At 40.2% G+C, this 25635-nt stretch overlaps 1 protein-coding gene across 5 annotated transcripts; it reads left to right on the top strand.

Annotated features, from left to right (window-relative positions):
* The first annotated feature begins 32 nt into the window (after positions 1 to 32).
* HPS5 (HPS5 biogenesis of lysosomal organelles complex 2 subunit 2) lies at positions 33 to 24654 on the top strand. Of its 5 annotated transcripts, XR_013922155.1 has the most exons (24): positions 283 to 530; positions 1988 to 2157; positions 2576 to 2686; positions 3494 to 3558; positions 4181 to 4373; positions 6020 to 6157; positions 7421 to 7632; positions 7967 to 8038; positions 8270 to 8358; positions 9272 to 9450; positions 9677 to 9835; positions 11189 to 11348; positions 13726 to 13849; positions 14783 to 14929; positions 15683 to 15757; positions 16276 to 16883; positions 18247 to 18370; positions 18573 to 18728; positions 19239 to 19358; positions 19673 to 19786; positions 20120 to 20226; positions 20906 to 21191; positions 21639 to 23618; positions 24231 to 24654. XR_013922155.1 is itself a non-coding variant. In XM_080344825.1 (23 exons), exons 2-23 carry the CDS (start codon positions 2050 to 2052, stop codon positions 21697 to 21699), a joined length of 3408 nt encoding a protein of 1135 aa, XP_080200951.1. In that variant the 5' UTR covers positions 33 to 112; positions 1988 to 2049; the 3' UTR covers positions 21700 to 24654. The 5 variants fall into 5 exon arrangements, 4 of the variants coding, with proteins under 4 accessions (XP_080200951.1, XP_080200950.1, XP_080200953.1 ...); XM_080344825.1 differs by lacking the exon at positions 283 to 530 and adding an exon at positions 33 to 112 and having other exon boundaries at positions 21639 to 24654; XM_080344824.1 differs by having other exon boundaries at positions 21639 to 24654.
* Positions 24655 to 25635: the final 981 nt, after the last annotated feature.

Here is a 25635-nt window from a genome sequence, read left to right on the forward strand (position 1 = left end):
ACCCCGCGCCGCGCCCGGCCCTCCCCGTCCCTCGCCGTCACCCGGCCTCGCGGGAGCGGGCGCCGTTCGTCCCCCACCGTCGGTCCCGGCGGCCCGGCTGCTTCGCTCCCAGGTCGGCGGCGCCGCCGCCACCGCGCTGCGGGGGAGGGGCCTCCCCTCGGCAACGGCCCGCGGCGGGAGGGGGCGCCGCGCGTCAGCGTCACGTGGCGGGGGGCTGGCGGGCGGGCGCGCGTGACGCAGCTTCCTCCCGCGCGGACGCGCCCAGCGTGACGCAGCGCAGAGCGCCCGCACGCGCCCGCTCCGCCCCTATCCTCCCGCGGGTCACGTGGCGCGCTGTTTGGGGGCGGGGCCGGCGGTTGGCGTGAGGGACCAGGAGAGAGAGCGAGCAGGGACCGCGGGTGAGCGGCCCGGCGGGGAGCGGCGCCCGGCGGGGAGCGGCGCCTCTGGGCTGCGCGGGTCCCCAGGCGGGGTGGTGCCTTCCGCTGGCCGGGCCGCAGCCGCCGGCGGGGCTTGGGTGTCGCCGCGGGGAGGTCGGTGCTCTGCGGGAGGGGAGGCTGGGTCACCCTGGGCAGTCGCTACCGTCCCCATGAGTTCCCGGTTCCCGGCCCGGCCAGCGGCGGTTTTGCTCTTGCAGCCGCCGCGGTGGGAGCGCTGGGGCGGGCGTTGCCTCACGCCCCGTGGGGAGCGCTCGTTCCGCCGCGCCCCGCTGGCTGTCTGGCCGCGACCCCCGAGTGCTTGGTCTGTCTGCGGGGCGTGGCCGGGCTGGCAGCGTCCCCTGCCCGCCGGCGCTCTGCGGGGAGCCGGGGCTTCCTCAGGGCTTTCGGGACACTTGGCTCTACTCCGTGTATCGGAGAGAGAATAAATGGCTCTGTCCTCCTCTTCTTAAGCTAGGCTGGCAGACAGCAGGCTGTGTTTAGGAGTCGGACAGGATTTAAAACCTCAGGCCGGCTTTGCTTGATGGAGCCTCCCTTACGACAGAGTTTGTATAACAGGCATTAGGTTGTCTTTCTGGATGGAATACTCAAATCCAGAAGAAAACACTCCGTTTTTAGTCATCAATCATTTGGTTTCTGATGCTGGTGTGGAGTCGTTATCAAATCCTATAATTTAAGATTTTTAAGACTTTTTGGAGAATTTTGAAGAAATAATTATCCATTTTTCTGCCTAAATGTGTATCTTCCCTTTTCCTAGTGCCTGGTGAGAGTAAATGTTCCCTTTTCTTGTGAGGAAGTGAAGAGTTTCACATGATGGTGTTTCTGTGAGGATGTTATTTAATTTGTGGGATCACATGCTAAACATTATTTAAAAATTCAAAAGCTTGAGTATGAAGTGTAGCAAGTAGGGTTTTTTAGGCAACATAGAGGTCTAAACTTTAAAAATTTCTCAACAAAAGATTCTTTTAAAAGATATGCTATTCAGGAAAATATATGAAGTTGCAGCTTTGATAATTATTTATTCTTGGTTTTCACTGTGTGTTATCTATCTTGTATGCTGGAAAGCATAGTTTATACACATTTATGTGTGGTTACATTAAACATTTTCAAAAGTTCTAAATTTGGTATCAGTTGAGGATAATACTTAAATTTAGTTGTGGGGGAGAAGATGATACAGGCAGAAAGTGCGAATGCTAAAAGATTCCTTTGAGAAAACTAATTTAAGATCAAGGGTGTATGTTGTGAGGAAGAAGTGCATTTTACCATAAAACGAGGCTTTTTCTGTGGATAGATAGAACTTGTTTCACAAGTAGATTTAAATATATCTTGTAGCTGCAACTTAAATATTTCTAAGGTTGGTATCTGATGGGTTAAGTCTTCTGAAATGAACTCAAGAAAAACTTGTGGTAAATGAAGCAGGGGTCTAATATTGCAGCCCTTGGGCCTTTTTTGCAAACTGAAACCTGATGCTGTTTGAATTGAAACTTGATGCTGTTACGTTAGATGTAATACTAAAAAGTGAACTAGTCAAGAACTACATTTATTTTTGGCAGGTACAGCTAAAAGCTGAAGGTGTAATGCACCCACGAGCGAGTAGTGTTAGTTGTGCACACCAATGGCCTCTGTGCCAATGATTCCAGACTCTTACAACCATGTGTTGGCAGAGTTTGAATGTTTGGATCCATTGCTTTCTGCGCTCAGGCTGGATTCTAGTCGTCTGAAGGTGAGGTTGTGTTGTGTGTGTGGTTTTTTGTTTGTTTGTTTCCTATATTATAATAATGACTTTATTTTATTTGGTTTGTTATCTGAGTAACCCACAGGATTCATGTCGTTCTGTTTGGATGTGTTCATGCTCACTTTGGGAAGAAGAAGATCATACTACTCTGTGTGGCTTTTTTAATGCAGCCGTGGGGTAAATAAAATAATACAGCCTTACACAGATTCTGTCTTCTACTGTTTGCTCCAGTTGCAGAGAGAGCTATTGTATATCTTTGACAACTGTGCTGACAGTGTTTCAGGAGTGTTACACACAGCTGGCAAACAATGAAGCCTTTTAAAAATAACATAATAATGCAAGAAAATGATACTTTATTAGTACTTACAAGTAGCCATATTGTGCATTGTGATTTTTATTCTTTCAGTGCACATGTATAGCTGTGTCGAAGAGATGGCTCGCTCTAGGCAGTTCAGGAGGAGGGCTGAATCTTATACAGAAGGATGGTTGGAAGCAAAGACTCTTTCTTGCTCATAAGGTAAGGGTAAAGAATTCTGTACAAAAATTTCCAGGGAAAATGGACAGGGAAAGAGGCATTGTTTCAAGTTAATCTTTATTAAGAGTCAACAGGCATTTTCAGATTGCTGAATTGTCCAAACAAGGTGAAGGTTGTAGTACTGGAGTGTATCCCTAGAGTGTGTGGTATAATGGATTTCATGAGGTGTGAGAGAATTACCTGAGAGGGTCAGACCTTTGTTTTTTAAATTCTTACTTTTAACAGCAGCAACAAAATCACCTGAGTATTTAAGAATTAGAAGAAAACCTTGAATATGAAACCAGAGCAACTCACATGTAGGTAACTCCTGATTATTTTATGTCCAAACTATGAACTACCCAGGTAAGCCAAGAAAAGTTAGGCTGGCTTGCTTTTGCTGAAAGAGGTCATGGAACAGGGATTGCTGTTTCTACAGCCAGGTGCTGTTTGCTGGGAGCCACTGCTGCTCCCACCGTAACTTGAATGCATCCATTTTTCTTAAGGTTTGGACCATCTTTGTTAGTTCTGGCAAAACAACTTCCATGGGTGTAAGGACAGGAGGCTGGTTTCTGTGTTTTCCAAATTGGAGAATGAGCTGCAGTCATTTCTCATGATGTTGTCAGCTGTATGACTTTAGAGTAAGCTCAGTGTTTGCAAACAAAACTGAAACAAACAAAAACCCCACATCACAGCAAAGTGGCAGGAGCTGTTGATATGAATCTGGTTATATCTTAGAGATACAAGTTGCACAGTGGTAAAGGCAATACAAGAACAGCTTTTACCTGCACTTACTCCCATACTCACTTTCAGGAAGGTGCCATTTCCCGGGTTGCCTGTTGTTTACATGATGAAGACCATGTTGCAGTTGCCACCAGGTGAGTGATGTACTTATAAAACTGAATTCCAGATAAATATTTTTAAATTGCTTCTAAGTTTCAGACTTGCACAACTGCTCAGGGGGGCAGGAACTTAACAGGTAGTGGCATCTACAGAATAATTCTCCGCACAGAGTTTGCTTAATGTTTTTCTGTAATAATTATTCCAGAATAAGTATTATTTCTGTAACAGAACATATATGAGAGAGCTAATGCTGGCGAAGTTATGGTGATGAATGTCTCCCTGAGGACCTTCAGCTTCAAAAGAAATATCTTCATTAACCTGTCAGAGTGAAATTGATAGTTAATAACACTTACACTGTTTAAAATCCATCTAAATGCTTATTTTTCTGCATCCTCACTGACAATTCCAGTAAATGTGAGAGTAGCCTTCCAAACAAAGCTGCTGATGCATCATAGTGCAAGGAAACACACATATTCTTCTTCAGAATTAAGAATGCGACACTTCTTGAAAGCGTGCAACCTGAAACACAACTAGTTCTGAGATTTACTATAATACTTTGCTTAGCTTTGCTTTTTCTTTGGAATACGGCATCTTTATCACTGATAAAACATTAGAAGACTTATTCTTGAATTGTATTTTCTTTTTCACTTGTTATAGCCAAGGTCTTGTAGTAGTCTGGGAGCTGAATCAGGAACGTCGTGGGAAGCCAGAACGGATTTATGTTTCCTCTGAACATAAAGGCAGAAAAGTTACAGCTCTATGTTGGGATACAGCTGCCCTTCGTGTTTTTGTAGGAGATCATGTGGGAAAAGTATCGGCTATCAAGATTAACACATCGAAACAAGGGAAGGTAAAATGTCGCACCCTTTGAGATGAAGAGGTTCCCAGGGGCTGATATGTGGAATCTTGTTTATTTTAGTAAAGTAGAACAGAGGAAGATTTGCCAGCTGATGAAGTTCTGGTTGCTGTGACTGTTGGGATGAAGAATGAGTCTCTTGAGACAGCAATAGAAATCCTAACCTGCGAACTCCATCCCCCCCGCACACTCTTTTTAGCCGTTAAAGTGATGTGACATAAAAACGCTTTCAAATGTAGGGAGTTAAAAACTGATTGAGCTTCTTCCTTTTGAAATTTACAAGTATCCAAGCCCAGCGTCTTGGTGTTTCTGTGCGTGTTGGATTCCTCAGACTCCAGCTACAGGTTCAGCTGTGTGTTTTAGTCCTCAGCTCAGCTGTTGGTCTGAGAAAGGGCAATCCTGACTGATTTTGCTTGGCTCTGTCTGGATACTCTCATTCTTAAAGATGTAGATTAGTTTAAAAAAATGGTAGGTGGACATCAAGCTTACATCCATTACATTTGATGAGTGGCCTTAGGTTAAGTACAAGAAGTGAGGCAGTTTTTTAGCATGATCCTTGGAAAATTCTTACGCAAGAAGATGAAGCTGATAATATGAACTAGGAAAAAAATACAACTTTGTTATTATTACATCCATTACATTTTAAGCAAATGGCACCGGATTAATGATACTAGCCTCCTTTTTTAGCCCTTGAGTGTTACTCTAAGTTTTACTGTTACTAGGTCCTTCTGCTTTTAATCTGTGAAAAGGAGTGACGTGGAATAGGTGTGTTTGTACAGGTCCTTTCTAACTCTCATGAAAGAATCTGATAGAAAAATTGATTTAACAGTAGCAAGGCTATTACATTTAAAGAGCAAAAAAATTCAACTGTGGAAAAGAGAGGGAAAAGGAGGAGAGAAGGGGAAGACCTGTGGAATATGTGACTGCTCATGCCTGTCAAAGGAATTGGACTGTTGAATCTCTCATGTAGTGCACTGTTTTGAGTAGGGGCTTGACAAAGAAAACAGCTCTAAGCTGTGAAAAATGGTGACTGCTTGAAAATGTGAGTGCAGTTCCTAGTAGTTTTTATTCATAAGAAGTCTGTCTATGACTTCGTTCTGCCACCGATGCAAACTGAGACTCATATATAATAAATAGTACTTAAGTAACTTGCCACAGGGTAATAGAGTTTATGTAAACCTAAATCCAATGGATGTTTTTTTTTTATCAAGTAATCTCTTAGGTCTGTCTCCATACAACTGTTTGCTCACTGAAAGTACCTGTGGGAGAGAATTGTGAGAATTGCCAAAAGCACAAAGCTTACAAAAGCAAGAATAAAAACTTCTCTTAATGTTACAGAAAACACAATCTTTATTAAGAAATGTCAGGGTGCTAAAGGAATATGCGTGTTGTTTTTTTTTTTTTTCTTATATCTCCGTTTTGGGAAAAGGAAGATTTAGACCTTTATGCCTCTAAGCATTGATGCGTGGCTTTGTAAAGGAGATAGAAGAAAGGAACTGTTCTGTCTTATGCTGTGTATTTGTAGCATACATGAGTCTTTTCTGAATTTTGCGATTGTAACTTAATGAAATAATCTTTATTTTGAACTGAGGCCCAGTATGTTTTGTTTTTGTTTTTTTTTTTTTTCTTTCTAACTGTAGGCTGCTGCTACTTTTGTGATGTTTCCTGTTCAGATTATAACCACTGTAGATTCTCGAGTTGTTCAGCTTGATTATTTGGATGGAAGACTACTCATTTCCTCACTGACACGTACTTACTTGTGTGATACTGAGAGGCAAGTTATATTTTACTTGTAAAATATAGAGTTTCTCTAGTGACCTCTGGAGATAATCTAGTTAAATTTTTCTGCTCAAAGCAGAGTTGGGGAGAGTAGATTCTGCAGGTCTGTGTCCATTTAGGTTTTGAGCATTTCCAATGATGGAGACTCCAAAAGCTCTTTGGGCAACTATGGCCAGTGGTTTGCCACCTTCACAACAACAGAGCTTTTCTTACATTGAAATGGAATTTCCTGTATTTCCATTTCTGCCCGTTATCTCTTGTCCTTTCACTGCACACCACTGAGAGTAGTTTGGCTCTGTCTTCCTTACTCCCCCCTCAGTTACTTATACATATAGGATATGATTAGATCCCCCTGAGCCTTCTCTGTTCCCAGCTGACCAGCCTAGCTCTCTCAGCCTCTTCTTATAAGGCAAGTGCTGCAATCCCATAATCATCTTTGTGGTCCATTACTGGACTTGCTCCAGTATGTCCCTGTCTCTCTTGTACTGGAGAGTTCAGAACCAGGCCCAGCACTCCAGATATGTCTCACCAGTGCCAAGAAGTGGGGAAGGATCACCTTCCTTGACCTGCTGGCAACACTTTCTGACACCCAGGAGGCTTTTTGCCTTCTTTCCCAAAAGGGCAAGTTGCTGGCTCGTGATCAGCTTGTTGTTCACCAGGACCCTCAGACTTTTGTCTAGAAAGCTGCTTTCCAGCCCATTGGCCTGTACTGGTGCCCGGGGTTATTCCTCCCACAGGGCAGGGCTTTGTCTCCATGTCCGTTTATCTAGCCCACACTTCCTCAGTTTGTCTGTGAAGATGTTAGTAGAGGCAGTGTCAAAAGCCTTACTGAAGTCAAGAAAAACAACATCCACTGCTCTCCTTTCATCTATCTAACCAGTCATTCTGTTGTAGAGGGCTGTTGATGTGATTTCCCCTTCATAAATCCATGCTGACTATGCATAATCACCTTTTGTGTGATTGGAAGTGGTTTCTGGGATCATTTGCACAATCATATTCCTCCCATCACCAGGCTGGCTGACTGGTTCTGCAGAAGAAAAAAAGGCTTCATGGTCTGTGGATTCGTTTAAACTAATATTTCTGCAGCCTGTCTTTTATAAACTTTGTATAGGCTTTATAATACTCATTACAGATTTTTATTTAAAGCACCAAAACCTATTCAGCAATTAGGATTTAATAATTTGAGTTTCCAAGAACAGCATAAACCTAATTAGAGCCTTTATTAATGCTGCCTTAACAACTGTGTTTTTTCCACTAGAGAGAAGTTCTGGAAAATTGGTAACAAAGAGAGAGATGGAGAATTTGGAGCGTGTTTCTTCCCTGTTGGAAAAAGCAGTGGGAATCAGCAGCCATTAATATATTGTGCTCGACCTGGCTCAAGGATGTGGGAGGTGGACTTTGACGGGGAAGTGCAGAGCACGCACCAGTTCAAGCAGCTGCTTTCATCACCACCTCTCCCTGTTGTTACTCTCAGGTAGAAGCATGAGTGTCATCACTGATAAACTTGCTTGGGGCTTCTAGGCTAGCTGAAAAGAACATTAATGCTGGGCAGGTTAAATAAACTCCTAGTGCAGTTTAATGTTAATCCTAGATGTTATCTTAATATATTCTCCTCTAATAATATTGAGTTATCAAAAATGCCAGAACCTTGATTCTGCAGGTATGTCTGTGTGATTACCACAATGAATTTTGCTGTCATAAGACTACGTTTATTTAAGCCAGCCTTGTATTTACAGGGTTAAGAATATTATATTAAGAAAGTGATATTATTGTAGTTATGCTTATAACAGGTAAACTTTACTTTACAGGCAGGATCCTCATTATACTAGTGCCAGCTGCCCTCCACAATCTTTGTCTTTCCCCAAGCTACTGTATTTGACGTGAGTATTCGTCAGCATAGTTTCTTGTTGATAAAGTAGACATAAAATAGTTATGTATTTTCCTAGTTTATATTGTCAGCTTCATCTTTTTTGCATAATAGTTTTCCACGGATCATGCTAAACAACTATCTTGCTTCTCACTTGCTGTACTTAAGCTAATGCCATCCCTGCATATTTTACAGTGACTACAACAGTTAACTGTTGCACCATTAATGTCTGCTTTGCTTGCAGTGAGCATTGTGTGATGACCTGGACAGAAAGAGGCATTTATATTTTTCTTCCCCAAAGTGTTCAAGTCTTACTCTGGAGTGAAGTAAAAGGTAAACTTTAAGAACCTTAGCTTTTTAACATTGTCTGTTACGTTTGTCACTTCTGAAGTCTTTGCCTAACATGGAGCTTTTCAAGCTCAATTTCTGCAGCTGGATTGCAGAACGTTATCAGAAAACCTTTTCCTTGTCATCTGTCAAGTATATCCTTGAATATGAACCCTCTCCCCACCTCCTCCAGCCAATGCCTGCAGTATCAGTGAGATAAAACCTGTAGTATCCTTTCTTTATTTATTCAGGTTTATTGTTAGGTGTCCTGCGAAGGGTAATCTGCCTCCTGAAAGCTTAAAACCTGTCTTTTTTAACACGTATCTAAATTGGAGCCAGGAAATGTACTTATTTGGCAGATGAGTGAACACTCTTAACAGTTTTGTGCATACAGTTATAGGCATAGTCCTAGGACAGTTAGTCATTGCCAGTCAGTCTTCTCCCCTTCTCCTCCTTTAGGTGTTAGGTTTCCAATGCCTTTGTCATGGATTGTTTGCGTGCGGTATAACTATTACATTTGAAACTGTTGAAAGGTCAGAGTTTTTCTACTAGCAAATGTTTTTCCTTCTGTTTCAAAGCTAACAATGATGTATTTCTTATGTTTATCAGTCTTTAGTTTTTCATCCCCCTTCAGAGGAAAAGGATACTTTTCAGTAATTTGTGTACTTTTTGAATGCTTTCTAGAAATGCAGCTCTGGAAAGTTTGACACTTTAACTGTGCCTTCTAGTTGTTAAAGGGTAGCTTAGCACTGTATTGCAGTGCTGGTTTTCCACGTGCTACTTGTGCAACAGTGTGTTAAGCTTTTGCATGCGTTTGCAGTCAGATGTGGAATATATTTTCACCTTCTTTCAAGAACAGTGAAGAATGTTGTTTAACGATTTCCATCTTTTAAATGTTTCTGTGCATCTGGTTTTGCAGATATTCAGGATATTGCTGTTTACAAAAACGAGTTGTTCTGTCTGCATACAAATGGAAAAGTAGTGCACCTGTCCCTTCTCCTGGTAGACCGCTGCATAGAACGTCTGATAAGAAGAGGGTTCTGGACCCTTGCTGCCAGGGTCTCTTGTCTTTTCCAAAATTCAGTTATTTCTTGCAGAGTAAGTAAATGTGTCTTTGTAAATGTGCAATGCAACTTCACTCTGTTTCCTGTCTCCCCGTTCCATTAAGTTCCATAGGTTTCTGAGATTCATATTCCTGGAGTTTTTAAAAAGCCTTCTGAACATAATAATTTTAGGATGAAAATTAGGCTGCATATATGGTACCTTTTCCTTTTCACTTGTGCATTAGAAACAGTAATGCTTCTGTTTCACTGTGTACTTTTAGGCAAGAAAAAATTTGCCCCTTGACAAGCTGGAACACTTGAAGTCTCAGCTGGATGCCTCAACCCAACAAGATCTCATCACGCAACTGGAAGAACTAATTTCAAAGTTGGAACCTTTAGATTCTGCATGCAGCAGTAGAAGGAGCAGTATTTCATCTCATGTAAGTGTATTGGTCATGCCAAAAAAGTTACTAGCAGGTTTTATCTTTATGGCTTAAAATCACCCAGTTGCTCACTTTGAAGATGAGGTTTTCATTTTCACCATGTCTATGACAGCTGATAATGCTACTTTCTAAAATTAGGTGGGGTAGAATCATAAAATGATTTAGGTTGGAAAAGACTGAGTCCAACCGTAAACCTGACACTGCCAAGTCCACCACTAAACTGTGTCCCTAAGCACCATGTCTACACATCTTTTAGATACCTTCAGGGATAGTGATTCAAACACTTCCCTGGGCAGCCTGTTCCAATGCCTGACAACCGTTTCCATGAAGAAATTTTTCTCAATATCCAATCTGAACTTCCCCCGGCGCAATATGAGGCCATTTGCCCTTGTCCTATCACTTGTTACTTGGAAGAGTGAGGTATGAAATACTACTACTTGCATTCTTTAAGCTTTCAGACCTCTGCCTTTATTCTGTATTATTTTGTGGCTAATGGCTGAGATGAGAACAAAGATTGATAGGAAGAAGGTTTTCTCCACAGCTGAGTTTAGTCTCTTAACATACTTCAGTGAAGGTCATCTTGATTGTAACTGCAGTTTTATGTGGTGAAAACTAAATATCTGAATGCTCAAAACTCTCCTTGCCCTATTTAAAAATAATTGTCTCGCTCTATGTAGCTTAACCCAAAAGCTCAAAGGAAAAAAATCAAAGCATAGTTCTAATGTTCTTTTACACATATGGCTGCTTAGTATTTTCATGACTTCCCAGCAGCTTTTCAAGAAGGGGGAAATATTTCGTAGTTAATACAATATCAGTTTTTGTTTTCACGCTAACAATATTTAAAGAGTAAAATTTTAAAAAATTAAGTAATGCTAATTCCATCTTGATGTGGTAGACAAGTTTTTTTTTCGTTAGCAGATGAGAAAGTAAACTACAAAAACTGACCAAGAGCAAAGAGAACCAAATGGTCTGTAGGTGTGCTAGCTGGGTATGGTTAACCAGCAAAAAGAATATGGACTCTTGGGCACACAGGTATAAAGGGGTGAAGTGACAGTGTTGGATGCAGGACTGAAGCAGAGAGAGCTTTTTGTCTCCTGGTCTTGTACTAAGTACACCAGCTGTAGCATATACGTATTTATAAAGTCACCAGACTACATACGTATTGGCATCTGTGTACTTTTCCATTCTCAGTATGTCAAAAATATGCTGTTATATGGGTTTTTTCTGGGTGGTGAATTGTGAAGTGTCACGAGGCTATTTCTGTGGATATGGTTGGTTGAGATCATTGCAGGAAGTTTAACAAGGAAGTACAACATGTACAACATCTGATTCCTCTCCCTTGTTGGACAGGAAAGCTTCAGTGTGTTGGACTCTGGAATATATCGTGTTATCAGTCGAAGAGGCAGTCAGTCAGATGAAGATTCATGTTCTCTCCACAGTCAAACATTCTCAGAAGATGAGAGACTTAAAGAATTTCCTGCACACCCTGAAGATGAGCAAGTAGAACTTGGTAATATTTCTTAATGAACATATGTTTTCCAGATGCAATTTTTATTTCTTCCACAATAATTTGGTTGGATTGGTTCTGTGCTCTTATTTTCCACTGTCAAGTTATCCATGTCAGGTTGATCAATGGGAACACAGTTACCCCACCTTCCATTCAAACTCCTCTTGAAGCATTGAGGTGAAATGCTGGCTTCACAGAAATCCAAGTTTAAAACTAAACACAACACAGAGAAACAAAACAAAAGGACCAGAGGGTTTTTGCCAAGCTAGGACTTCATTCAGTTTCCCCCCTTCTCCACTTAATGTGCAATTTAGCATTAATGCTAAGATTCTCTCAGCTGACTATGCTGGTGTTAATTGAGCTTCAAATTAGATTTGTTTGCTGCCATTATCCTTCCAGTAATATTAGTTCCAGGAAAGAGTTTCTTAATCTTGGCTCTGGCTTTGTTTCTTCAGGGAGAACAGCAGGCTTACGATAGTGTTATTAACTTTCTTGCAGGGTTTGATTTGTACAGGGGATCACCTCTTACACGTGTCTACATTAGCATAGCACCAATGAAATTGTTATTAACTAACACTTAGACCATCCAGGGAGCTTTTTAATTTCCTAAGAAATACCTGTCACCAGGTGAAAGCTACAGTGAAACAATAATGGGTCTTGTTCTCTGCTCTGGTTGGGATTGGAAGGGGACGCAGAAACCCAGGATGATGAGGAGCTAGCTTAGTTCCAAGTATAGTAGAGAGGCTTTCCAATTAAAAGGCTACTCTTTAGCTTTTGCAGAGAGTAGATGCCAATTGAGGATGGAGAGAATTTGGGTACATGGTTGGGGAAACCCACAGTGAAGACGGAGAGCACAGAAATTAGTATTTACTCCCCTACTTGTCAGTAGTGTTGTCCTGCTGACTAAGCTGCATGCTGTTTGTAGCATTTATCTTTACGTTTGCTTCTTTATCTACATCACCATCAAAACAAGTGAGAAAACCTGGAAGTGTATAATTTCGAATATTAAAACTCTAAGAAGAAGGGATGTAGTTTTTTAATGTTAAAAGATAGAAAAGTTCTGTAGCACGTCTAGTTAATTTGGTACTTAAGAGAAGTGGACTTAGTGTTTCCATGCTCACATATATGTAAGATGTCCTAAGTTTTTAGGTTTCTAATCTGCATACTGAAGAAAAGCAGCCTTATTTACAAGCAATCTTAAAATCACTTGTGACCTTTAGGCACTATCAGGAGAGACTGTGAATTCTGATGGTGGAATTTCTGTAACAGCATAGCAACTTTTCCTCTCAACAGTACAGGCAGTGCTGACTGCAAGATGCAGTGTCATCCTTACTTGAAAGAATCCTTTTTTCTTATTTACATGGGTTTTCTCACAAGGCGAGGAGGAGGGGCAGGCACTTATCTCTTCTCTCGGCAACCAATGTTAGGACCCAAGAGAATGACAGGAAGTTGTGCCAGGGGAGGTTTAGGTTGGACATTAGGAAGAGGTTCTGTCACCCAGAGGGTGGTGAAACCCTGGAACAGGCTCCCCAGGGGGGTGTCGCAGCCCCAAGTCTGACAGTGTTCAAGAAGAGACTGGACAACACCCTCAGACACATGGTGTGAACTGTGGGGTCATCATGTGCAGGAACAGGAGTTGGACTCAATGATCCTTGTGGGTCCCTTCCAACTGAGGACATTCTGTGATTTAAAGATACAGTGTGTGTTTGTATCAGAGAATGATCAATCAAAACACATTGTAGATACTGTTAGAGATATGAGTGAAAAGGAAATAGTCAGATACAGTGTGTGTTTGTACCAGGAAATGATTAATCAAAACACATTGTAGATACTGTTAAGAGATATAAGAGTGAAAAGGAAATGATCAGTGATTCTGTATTTCTTGTGATTCTTATCAAAAGCTAGAGAGCTATGGGTTCAATTATTTTTTAAGTCCATTCAAATAGAAGGGTGATTTATACCTTAGCCATGGCTTATGCATCTCTATCCATTCATATGTGATTTAGGTTTTAGAAAATCATGTAATGCAAATTGATATATGCCACAATACTTAATTTTCCTAGATGTTTTAATAACAGTCAATGGATTAAATAAAGGTTTTTGTTCCCTGAATGGACTGTAAGTGTACTTTAGGAGATAGTTTTCATACAGTTGTTGCCTTGTTATAGATCCAAAAAACTATTAGTGAAGTAGACCTGCCAGGTTCAAAGTCAGTAATAAAATGGTCCTTGAAGCCAAGTAGCACTTTTCTGAATATTAAGTATGAAAATATCCCATGCAGGTTATCCATTAATGAATTCCTGACTTGCAGTTTGTTTCACTGTTCCATTTCTGCCAGACCACTTGTTTCATGACTCTTTATTTCAATTCCATTTGTTAGACAACGTATCTCATGCGTCTGTGACGGTTGAGGCTGACCGGAATGAGACATTTCTCCCATTCAATATTCCTTTGTCATTTCGTTCCCCATCTCCTCTCGTCTCTCTCCAAGCTGTCAAAGAAAGGTAAAACCTGCATCAGGTTCACTCATCCATTACATCTTTCTCTTTTCTGTCCTCTGAATTTGTAGCATTGTCTGGTTTAGTTCATACTCTGTTCTGCAAAAATATAACACCTGAACTGAAACACTGGAAGTACGTTCACATTTGCTAGACAATTTAAAGCCTCCTTCTTGACTCTAATGAAGATACAAAGAGCTTCTGTTAACTTCACCAGAGCCAAGATTTCAATCTCAGTTTTCAAATGGCTAATAATGTTTAAATATCTAAGAATGTTTAACATTACTCTGTAAACTGTAGATATGGTTTGTATTCAAAGCAAACTTATTGAATATTGGTTTGGCGTTTTGCTTTCCTAGTACTTAGATTTCTGAAGAATGTGTGAAGACTTACTGTGTTTCTTTCTTAGGGACAAACATTGAAATATTCAAAGCATGCTAGGTATTGCTAAAACTTATTTGCAAAGTATACCATATGGTCTGCCATCTCCCCTCACACACCTTTCAGTGAATCTAACCAATTCTGCAAGTGTTCATGGAATAATGGTAGCTTATACCTGCCACAAATAAATATGGTAGTGTCTGTTTTAAGCAAAAATGAAATTGCTATTTTAAAACTCACTTTAAAAAACAGGGAGGATGGGACACAAATATAAAGGAGACGGTGTTAAATACACAACTTACACGTTTAAAAAAAAAAAAGTCAGTTTCTCAGCTAGTGTTGCTGGCCTGTAATGATGGTCTGAAAAATTGCATAGCCCTCCCTTGATCACTTATGTATGTGAATTTGAGCTGATATCAATAGTGTGAGGATCTCAGAATAACCTTCAGAAGCACATGCAATGTTTTGAATTTTCTAAACCGTAAGCATGAAAAGAAAGTGCTTGATTTGTTCAGTTTTGAACTTTCAGTTTTAAATGTTTGAACTTCTGACTTGCAGTGTTTCCAGCTTTGTACGCAAAACTACTGAAAAGATTGGTACACTTCATATAAGTCCTGATACTAGAGGGAGGCAAGAAGCAAAGGATGATGAGCACCTACAGGAGTTGACTGTTAATCTGGTAGCATCTCCCCAGGAAGAGAAAGAGTGAGTGCAAAATCATGTTTTCTTAACAATTGTGTTTGCTGGGTGTTCTGAGGATAGCAACCTAAAGGAAAAACTACTGTTTCAAGCAGAACAGGGAGCTCTGTGTTAGGCTTTTCCAGCTGCCTTTGTTACTATGGGGTGTTTCGTGTATTTTCCCTGACACTGCTTTCCCAGAAGCTGATTAGGCAATAAGCAGTTCTGGGTGGTGGAGTGTGTAGTGTCCAGAGTGTTGTAATAACTGAAGAGCAAAAACATTGTGTATTACACTACATGAGAGTTGCTGATCTGTGGTGTTTTTTATACTTATGGACATGAGTCTAACAGTTCATTTCCGTTCCTTTCTCAGTAGGTAATAAACACTTTTAATCTGCCTAAAAACTTTTTTTTGTTTTTTAAATAATGGTAGCTATAAAACATTGATTTTCTTCAATGGTTGTTCAGTTAATACAGAGCTAAGTTATTTCATATTCCAATGATTTGCTAATTTACCACTTTGGACTAACTTTCCTATAGTGCTATGATACTGATTTTTATTCAGTACCATCAGAAATCTACTGTAGTTGGAGTAGAAGCCATCTAGAAGGCCACAAAAATAGTATTATTGGCTGCTCTTCATGCCCAATTAATCCGTAATTTCTGTTGAGCTGTTTCTTCTGTAGAAATGAAAGCATTATTTTTTTTTTAATAAAGGCATTAAAATCTTCACTTGAAGATAATACTTCAGATGATACTGAAGTTAATGTGTTTTTCTAGGTTAGAACCACAGAGCTGCCAACTTCCAGAGGAGGACCATCTAAGAGATCTCAAGGCTGCAACAGCAGAAGCTATGTAAGCAAAGAAATGTTCTAGTGTATAGATAATATTTGGCCTCAGTAGAAAAATTATTCATTTTTAATTTTTTTTCATTGCATACATGTAACAGTAATGCTGTAAACATCTATTAACATAATCTGAAAGGATCTCATTTGTTTTAATTATTTGTTTCCCTTATTTAAACCAAGCAAAACCCACAAAATGCTTATTTAGGTACACTGGCATTATTCTTTTGTCCTAACTACAAGCATAGTTAAAAAGCAAAACCACCTAACAAACAAAAATCCATTCTGAAAGAAATCTTGGGGAACTCAGAATGTAGTGGTATCAAATGTAGACAGCCTAAATAGCCTAAATGCTGTTTGATGCACTCAAAACCACAAAAACCCAAACCAAAGCAAAACAACAACAACAAAACAACAGCCAACATTACATCAAGTTTAGGAATAAACTTACACAAAGCATATATAATACTTCACTCGTGCATCTTGTAACAGTCAAGCAACTTAGCAAACTTCTTTTTTATGCTGCAGAGCCAAACTCCAGGACCCCCTGGTTTTGTTAGAACCAGAGTGTATGAGAAGGGTTTTACGGGAATGGCTTGTCCATCTGGAAGATAAGTTTGGCAGCAAAGACCATTCTGCTTCCTCTACTAAGCAAAGCAGGACTATGGGTGCTGACAAACAGAGGGCAGTCCTGGAGGAAAACCTACATCTGGATCCAACTGATGGAGACCCAGCAGACAAAGAACAGAGTAGCATCTTGGAAGACTGCACTGGGAAGGAAAATACTGATGAAACCTGTGGAAGCAAAACTATGTGTGAAAATAGTGTGTATTTGAAGGGACCTTTGGACTGCAGCTTTCAAGTGTCCCCTCCATGTGTCATAGAGCCAGATGTTCAGAAAGATCTCGTCGAGTTGACAACACTGTGCTTTGAGCTGTGTGTATTTTCTGCTGGAAATGGTGAGGCTGCAGGAAGCTCTGATGGAACTCTGCCACTAGCAGCTTTGTGGACCTTGGCTTGTAGATTTATGCGAAGCTACTTCTTTCTTTTGGATTTAAAAAGACTAAAGCAGTGTATTATAATCATGTATGCAACCAGCCCTAACATATGGGAAACATACATCACAGGATTGAAAGGTAACTAATGAAAATGTTATGACTGGTAAACTGAAAGTAAGACTGTTTGGGAGAAAAAACCTTGGAGACACTCCCATTTGTGTCTGCAAATTTTCCTTCTGCAGGTGTATTGCAGGAGGGGGAGGATGGTTGGTGTGTGGGATTTTTTTGTTCAGTTTTTGGGTTGTTTGGTTTGTTGTTTTAGGAAGAACTGCTGGCTCCTTGGAGAGACTGTTCCTCCCCTCTCCCCACTTTGCAATTCCACAGAAATGACTTCTGAACCTTAAAATTCATATATAGTTTGTTGATTTAACACTGTAGTGATTACAGATCAGATCTGTTTAAAAATGAGTATGTATGCTTCAGAGAGCAAAAGCATCTTAATTGGAATTGGATGTCTATATAAGCGAAGGGAGAGCTAGAAGAGGGGTATTTGTGCTGAAAACTGAAGATTTGACTTGTAGAGAAATACGGTTGATGTGAAACAAAACTGAATGGAGTAGATGGTTCCGGGCAAATGAGTGGCGTGTGATCACTCAGGCTTTTTTTTTTCACGGAAATCCTTTCTGATCTTTTTGATGCCTCTTTAACCTTATTGAACCAAAGTTTCCTGATGAGGTTGGAAAACAGAACTTCATCTGTTCTCTGCATACAGCTTCTGCTTTATGCTTTTCTTTTATGAGTGAATTAAAGTCTTAGCATTCATTTGACACCAACAAAGAGCAGTCAGACAACAGAACCTTACTTTGAGGGTTGGTATCTGGTATTTGGGTTTCTGGATATCTGTTCACTGTTTGGATTCTGAGGGCCTTATAAGTGAAAGTAATGTATGCGTTCCCAGTTTGTCCTGCGTTGGACAGCACTTATCCCTGTAGATTAATACCTGCATTTCCTCAGTATTGAGTTCTGTGTTGAATTCCACATTCTGTGAAGTCGGTGTTCAAGCTGAAGTTTTTATTAATAGAATAAAGTTATAATATATGAAAACTGATGCAGATCTGCATTATATTCAACAAGCCACATGTCCTGCAGTGGGTTGTCTTTTTTCACGGGAGAAAAATTACCTCTTCAGAAGTCTAAAGAAAAGGAAAATATATCAAGAATATGATTTCATGCCTTAATTGTATCATTTTATAACTGTAATTTGCTTTAATTGCAGATCAGTGATGTTGATTTTTTTATTTTTTTTTTTTTTTTTTTAGGAAATGAAGAAGTAGGATCTGTTCTCTTGTTACTACTGTTAGCTAGAGAGTTCCATTAAAGCAGTGATAACTTTTTTCTTGTGTTTAACAACAGCTCTGTGTGTGTGTGTGTGTGTGTGTGTGTGTGTTAAGAGAAAAAAAACTTTCCCATATTTTGTAACTTGTGTGCTGATTAATTTCAGAACTAACTTGTCACAGTCCAGTGGCTTTAGCAATGGAAAATGAAGATATGTTGAAAATACTGAAACGGCTGCATGACCTGGGGCCTTGGGATGACAGCCCGTTCTTACTGGTACATGCTCAGAGGTTTGTAGACAAGTGCTTTTTTTCTCGTGTTCGGTGTGTTAACTTGCTAGCAGGAATGGGTTCACCTAACAATTCATGAAGCTTTCTGGGAATCTTTTAAAGTGAACACCTTTCAGTACTATCTTGAACTTGCAAGAGATCTTGGAAGAATGATAATTTTGCTGTTTGATACTGAAGAAAGCTTTTTATCCCCTCTCTCCAGGCTTTATGAAAAATTTGGGGAAACAGCTCTTCGGCCCTTGATCAAGTTCCACCCCTCTATTTTGCCTTCTGATATCAAACAGCTTTGCAGGAATGATCCAGCTCACTTTTTGGCATATTTAGATAGTCTGTTGAAATCAAAGCCAGAGGATAAAAGGTAAAGGGAATATAGAATCTTTTTCATCTGTCTGCTCTCTTTATCGTGTAGCTGTGTGTGGGTTTTTGGTTTTGGGGGGCTTTTTTTACTGTTTCTGTATTTACTTGCTTAGTGTTCTTTAGCATTAGATTCCAATTCATTTTACCAGTTTTAGCTGGTCTCTCAGGCTGTTTTTTTTCTAGGATTAGATGCTATTTTTGACAGGGTTTTTCTAAATAATATTTTCAAATGAACTGACAGGTTTTGTTCCTGTGCCTGCAGTTCAGTATGTCAAGGTTTGTCAGCTTTAGGAAAAACAAAGCAAAAACCCGACAAACCTGGGAGAGCTCAGCCTGCAAACTTGATGTTTTTCTGTAGCCCCTTCAGTTTCTGGGGACATAAATCATCTAGGCTTTTCCATATTTAATTTAACATCCTTTTTTTTTTTTTTTTGTCCCCACACAGTCTCTGCCTCTTCATATCAGATATATTTAAAACTGGTAGTTTTTTTCTCTATGTTTCATTTTCTAGGTCATCTCTCCTGAGATCTCTCCTGCAGCCTGAATCTGTACGACTGGATTGGTTGTGCTTGGCAGTTTCTCGTGATGCACCACAAAGAGCAAATACTATGGATGCGGAAGGAAATCCCAGGTAAAGTAGGCTTCACCCAAGGTCCTGAGTGCAGCAAAAAAGCTTTAGTGGGTTTGTAGGCTTTTGGTTTAGATTTTGTGTGACAGTTTGGATGTCACTGAATCCTTGAAGCATTTTGCGTATTGCAGAGTTCAGCAGAAGCAACCAAAGGATTAAATAATGTTTTTCAGAACGGCTGCTGTACTGAGACTACACACAGTGCTTCATTTGTTTTTCCTTCTTTCTTTTCCTATATACATGCCTATCTTGTAGAGACAGCATAATGTTCTGAAGAAAACCATTGATGCTTTAAAATTGAATTTCTCATGTTCTAGGCCACGATCGCATTTGTTTACTTGGGGTTACAGCCAGCTCATTCTGCTTTTGATTAAACTCCCAGCTGATTTTGTTACAAAGGAGAAGATGGCTGACATCTGTAAATCACATGGGTAAGAGGAAAGCTTGCTAGTTCTTGATACTTGGTTAATTGCTATTCTGACACCCAAAAGATAAAAATGAAAACTTCCCATCTGCTCCTTACCTGGACAGGTTTCATTTAAAAACCTTTCCTGTTTTGAGGATGAATGTTATGTCCCATTTAATGTACGAAATACCCTTTTTGCTTAAGGAATATTCCGTGTCCCTATTCTGCAGTGATTTCTGGCATTCAAGAAATTCAGTTGCTTCTGTCTTCACTCATATTTAAATGACCATTTAATTACTGTTGACTTTGGTTTAGAATGAGTATTTGATTCCTGGACATCTTTACTCTCTTATTCAAGATTTTGGCCTGGATATCTTTTTCTCTGTCTGGAGCTGGATAGAAGAATAGAAGCCTTTACTAATATTGCTCATTTGGATGATTTGAGCCTGTTGAATGGAGAAGATGGTTAGTGAGTCTTAAGCTGTGTAAACATACTTCTGTAATATAGGAGCTCCCCTTATAATATACTGATTCCGATTGTCCAAAGTTGAGTTTGAACTTTTATATTTTGAAGTGTGTTGGTAGCACTGTCTGTAGTGCAGCATATTTGAATTACATAAATGGGTGTTACACTCTTGTACTTTCGCACTGTGCTTTGTGAAATCAGTTGTGCTACAACATGCTTATAAGTTCAAGAATGTAGAATTGTTGATCAGTTGGGAGTAAAAGCTAAACTTGGTGTTGTAAATAGAGGAATAGCTAGCATCCCTGCACAGCACTCCCCCCTCTACCTGTGCACACACAAAGTTAGGGTGAGCAAAGCATTGTACCACATAGCACAACTTTAAAAGAAAATTCCCAGTAGCCCTAAGGTGGACAAAATTATTCTTTGTGTCTTGATTTAATCCAAAGCCTTAAATACTGAACCGCTGTGAAGCTTTGTGTGTAGTTCACCACTGACTCTTTACACCAAGTCAGTATGCTTCTGTACACAATATCCTCATTGATTATTCTTGGTTTTCTTAAATCTTCACAGAGAAACAGAATAGCTAGCTTCCATTTTTAAGTACAGAAATATTTCAAATACCAGACTTAAAATAACCCCTGTTTGACAAATAATATAACAAACTGATTTTACATTTAGGTTCCATTCCGGAGACCATAGAAGAATGGAAGTTTCTTCTGCATCTTGCACAAAATCATAACACAGCTTTCCACCAGCATGGCCCCCAGAACGGGAATGCTGTCAGCAATGGCAGCCCGACCTGCCCAGACTGTGTCACTGTGGAAAACGTAGCTCTCTTACTGGCAAAGGCCATCGGCCCAAATCGTGCCTTGCCTCTCTTGCAGGAGTGTGGCTTGACACTAGAATTGTCTGAGAGATTTACTGGTGTCTGTGAGATACTGAGAATTGCTGAGAAAAGGCAAAGGTAAGATGACTCCTCACTAGAAGATCCATGTATGCACGCCATTCAGTTTGGATTTTCTTGGTGCTTTAAACTTTTTTTTTTCAGTTAACAAAAAGATTAAATACTTCACATTTTTACCTTAGCTTTTAAACGTGGCCAAAAGCTTTCCTATTGTTTAAGAGCTATGTATTGTGCAATACAGGCATTTTGAAATGGGAAATGAGGAAACAGGAAATCAAACATCACAGATATAGATGAAGGAAGTTCCCTGAAGGGGACATCTGTCTTGCGGAGTCCTGCACTGACTCTGATCTTGCCTATCTCTTCTAGAGAAGGCATGCGTGGTGAAATATAATCACATTTTGGACAAACTTTTATTTAAAAAGCAACCCAAAACTCTGTCCTTCTTTGTGTTGTGAGCTTTTTTTTACTGTTTGACCGTTTTTCTCCCCTTTGCTTTAATTGCAGAGCACTGATTCAGTCCATGTTGGAAAGATGTGACCGGTTCTTGTGGTCTCAGCAAGCATAGAAGACAACTTGGAAAGCTTTGGAAACATTTTTTACTGTAATGATTGTATATTTAAGTGCCTCTTACACTTCACTAGCTCTTAAAGAAATCAACTCCTCTCTAAAAATTCAGTTATATTGAACCAGTGTCCATCTGACAGGTATCTGACCAGGAACTGTTGACAGTTCTTCCTTATTCCTTTGGAGATGAGTTTTGAACTCTAGAACTTAACTTAAAAAAACCCACAGTATTTATCCTCAAATTAAGCTCACAGATTTCTGAGATGAGAATTCCTGAATTTATTTTCTGAGTCTATATGACTTAAGTGTTAAGGATATGAGCCCCATAGTATTAAATTATGGTGTATAAGATTGTCTGTTTTGCAAACATGAGAAACCATTCCTCAGAAATATCTAATCATGTACTTGTTTAATTTTCCTTTAAATGACATTGACTTTTTCAGGTTACTGTAGAAGTGCTTGTTATGATTTTTTTTTTTCTTAAATTATATGGACTGGTCTTGACCATTTGAAATGTGTTAATTGAGCCAAGTCTTAAAATAGGAGGGAAATGTTTTTCAGGAGTGGATTAATGAATAAGAATGCTGATTAACAGAAGAACTTGGTAAATAAGCATGATATGTCTAAGTTGCCCATATGACTACAGATGTCAGTTGTGATATTTAAATGACTCTCAGGACAGTGGAATTAGAATAATAGAATTACAGAATCATTTAGGTTGGAAATCCTTGAGATCTTTGAGTCCAACTGTTAATCTGACCATGCCAAGTCCACCACTAAACTATGTCCCTAAGCACTATGTCTACACCTTTTAAACACCTCTAGGGATAGTTACTCAACCACTTCCATGGGCAGCCTGTTCCAATGCCTGACAACCCTTTCTGTGAAGAAATTTTTCCTAATGTCCAATCTAAACCTCCCCTGCTGCATCATGAGGCCATTTCCTCTCATCCTATCACTTGTTACTCAGGAGAAGAGACTGACACTCACCTCACTACACCCTCCTTTCAGGTAGTTGTATGCAGCAATAACGTCTTCTCTCAGCCTCCTTTTCTCCAGGCTAAACAGCCCCAGTTCCCTCAGCTGCTCCTCATCAGACTTGTGCTCCAGACCCCTCCCCAGCTTCGTTACCCTTCTCTGAACTCGCTCCAGCAACTCAATGTCTGTCTTATGATGAGGGGCCCAAAACTGAACACAGTATTTGAGCTGTGGCCTCTCCGTGAAGTACAGTGAACATCACTTCCCTAGTCCTGCTGGTCCCACTATTGCGGATACAAGCCAGAATGCTGTTGTCCTCTTTGGCCACCTGGGCACTCTGCTGGCTCATGTTCAGCCACCCAACACCCCCAGATCCCTTTCTGCCAGGCAGCTTTCCAGCCGTTCTTTCCCAAGCCCATAGCACTGCCTGGGGTTGTTGTGACCCAAGTGCAGGACCCAGGACTTGGCCTTGTTAAACCTCATACAGCTGGCCTCAGCCCACTGATCCAGTCAGTCCAGATCCCTCTGTATGGCCATCCTACCCTCTAGCGGGTCAACACTCCCAACCAATGTGCTGTCGTCTGCAAACTCACTGTGGGTGCACTCGATCCCTTTGTCCAGATGATTATTAAACAGAACTGGCCCCAGTACTGAGCCCTGGGGAACACAACTCGCAAACAGCCACCAACTGGATTTTGTTCCATTCACTGCAATTCTTCATGCCTGACCACCCAGCCAGTTCTTTACCTGGTGAAGAGTATGCCCACCCAAGCCATCAGTTGCCAGCTTCTCCAGGAGAATGCTGGCAGAAACTGTGTCTGTCAACGGCGTTACTGAAGTCCGTGTCATCTTTCCTAATTTCACGATGTATTTTGACATTTTGGAAAGTGGGAAGACTGCATGTCTTTATTTTAACAATCTTTTTAAAAGCTGGAGCTTTGGGTAAGTATTTTTAAATGGATACCAGCAAGAAATAAAACTTTTAAAATATCAGCTAAAATATGAAGATTCATAAAATTGCTTGGATTTTATTTCTCAATCATGGAACTATGCTTTGTACCAGCACTCTTTTCTGCGCTTAATACAGCTTTGAATAAGTTTCTATTTAGGCTTCTACTTTTTAGCTCTTTTCACATTTTTAGCAGAAGACTATGGCATCTGGTCAGTATTTCTCACAAATGTCATTTAAACAAAAAATTCATGCATTGGAGCTAAATTTTATTCCTGCTAAAATCCATAATTTTGTCATGAAATGATTTAAAACAATTTCTTTATAAAGATCTAGAAAGCATCTTTTATGCAGTCTTGCAGCACTTATACTGCTGAAAAAAAAAGTTTTTATTTTCATCAAAATAAAAGATATTAATACAAGTTTCAGAGATTTGAGAGGTGCAGTCCGACTGTTTAATCTTAAACACAGTAAAGACTTAATTGTGGAGGGTTGGTTACTGCAACACAGGAAACAAAGTTACAGGGGGAAACTTAGTGGCAGGCTTTAATCTGGAAAACCAATAAAGAACTACTTCTGAAAAAGAAAACTTTCAATATTTTGAGTTTTAGAATTTGACACTGGAAACAGCACAGATCCTTCTGTTAGAAACACCCCATGCTCCTACAGTAAGACTTGGAATAGGATCCAGGCACCTGCAGTGTGTGGGGAGCTTGGACGAATGGGAAGATGTTGGTGCCAGCTCTCTTACCTACCAGATGAACATGCTGCTGCCTCCATGGCTGTTGCACTTGACCAGCTCTGTTTATACAGCGTGTGAGTGTAGCGCAGCGTTAGCCAAGTGCCAGCGTTGGCCCCTCAGAGGAAGCCGGCTGCCTTTCTGGGAATGCCCCGGGTTTGTCTCTGTAACTGTTCCGCTTTATTTGCTCTGTGCATTTTGTGTACACAACGGTCTCTTTCTTCTGTGGAGGTTTTGTACACTTGGTTAACTTTGGGTGAGGGTTGGGGCTTTTTTATAATAAATCATAACTTTCCATTCAGTTGTTTTTTGTTTGTTTTTAATTTTGTGTCAGAATTGCCCTCCATCTTAACATAATGGCAAACATTTGTTCAAATCTGATGTCTAAAGTGAGCTTGTATTGATTTCAACTATTTTGGTTGTCAATAAAGAGTAAGAATTTACTCTTTGAAGAAGTGTTTTCATCTCACAGGGGTACGGTGAAGGGCCTGTGAAATGAAATGGTCTGCTGTTCAGAAGTTGACAGTTGTACGAAGCAAAAGCTGTGGCCCCTACCAGCTCTTGTCAGGCAGCTGAGCATATACCACTGATGGGTTAAGCCTGTGCTGGAGCAGATGAGCTGCAGCTCAGCTTGGGTTTTGGTGACTGACTTGGTAGAGGGGATCCTTGAAAAGCAGAGATGAATAAAGGGGGCTTTGTGTGGAGCAACTATAAATAGAAACTGGGGGGTGAGCTTTGTTGGTTGGGGTTTTTTGTGTGTGTGTGCTTTTTTTCCACTAAAAATATATGAAAACCTCATAGCTGCCTCAAAAACACTGTCAGACTCATTATCAAAATGTATGGGGAAATGAATTTTAAGATAAACATCTGTATATGCAGTGTTTTCTGAAGAGGGGCCAACTTTGCAGTTGTTTTACATGTTGATAAGCCTGAGCCCAATGCTAGTAAATATTTCATAGAGCACCATGGCAAAACTCCTGAATCCTTGCCTGTGTAAACTTAGGGCGCTGCTACTTCCCAGAATAAGAAATAGCTGCATTTGTTATTGGGTGTCAGCTGGGAACTCACCTCATCCTCTTTCTCAATCTGAGACTCACTTAGATTGTGAAATACCTACCTTGTGAAATGTTTGCAGAATGTAGCTTGCATTTATTGATACTCAGAATTAAAGGGCAACAATTTGATGTTCCTTTTTATCTTAACTGTACCACAATGTACCAACCCAGAAACCTATATCCAAAGGGCCCCTATATGTCTTATGTTTACCCAGG

The sequence above is a fragment of the Nesoenas mayeri genome (assembly GCF_963082525.1).
Source record: "Nesoenas mayeri genome assembly, chromosome: 5".
Classification (NCBI taxonomy): Eukaryota; Metazoa; Chordata; class Aves; order Columbiformes; family Columbidae; genus Nesoenas; species Nesoenas mayeri.

Coding starts and splice junctions, on each gene's coding strand:
- HPS5 (XM_080344825.1), top strand. CDS start 2,050: ATGGCCTCTGTGCCAATGATTCCAGACTCTTACAACCATGTGTTGGCA. Junction 4,374..6,019: donor ACACATCGAAACAAGGGAAG/GTAAAATGTCGC, acceptor TTCTAACTGTAG/GCTGCTGCTACTTTTGTGAT. Junction 18,729..19,238: donor TCAAAGCCAGAGGATAAAAG/GTAAAGGGAATA, acceptor TTCATTTTCTAG/GTCATCTCTCCTGAGATCTC.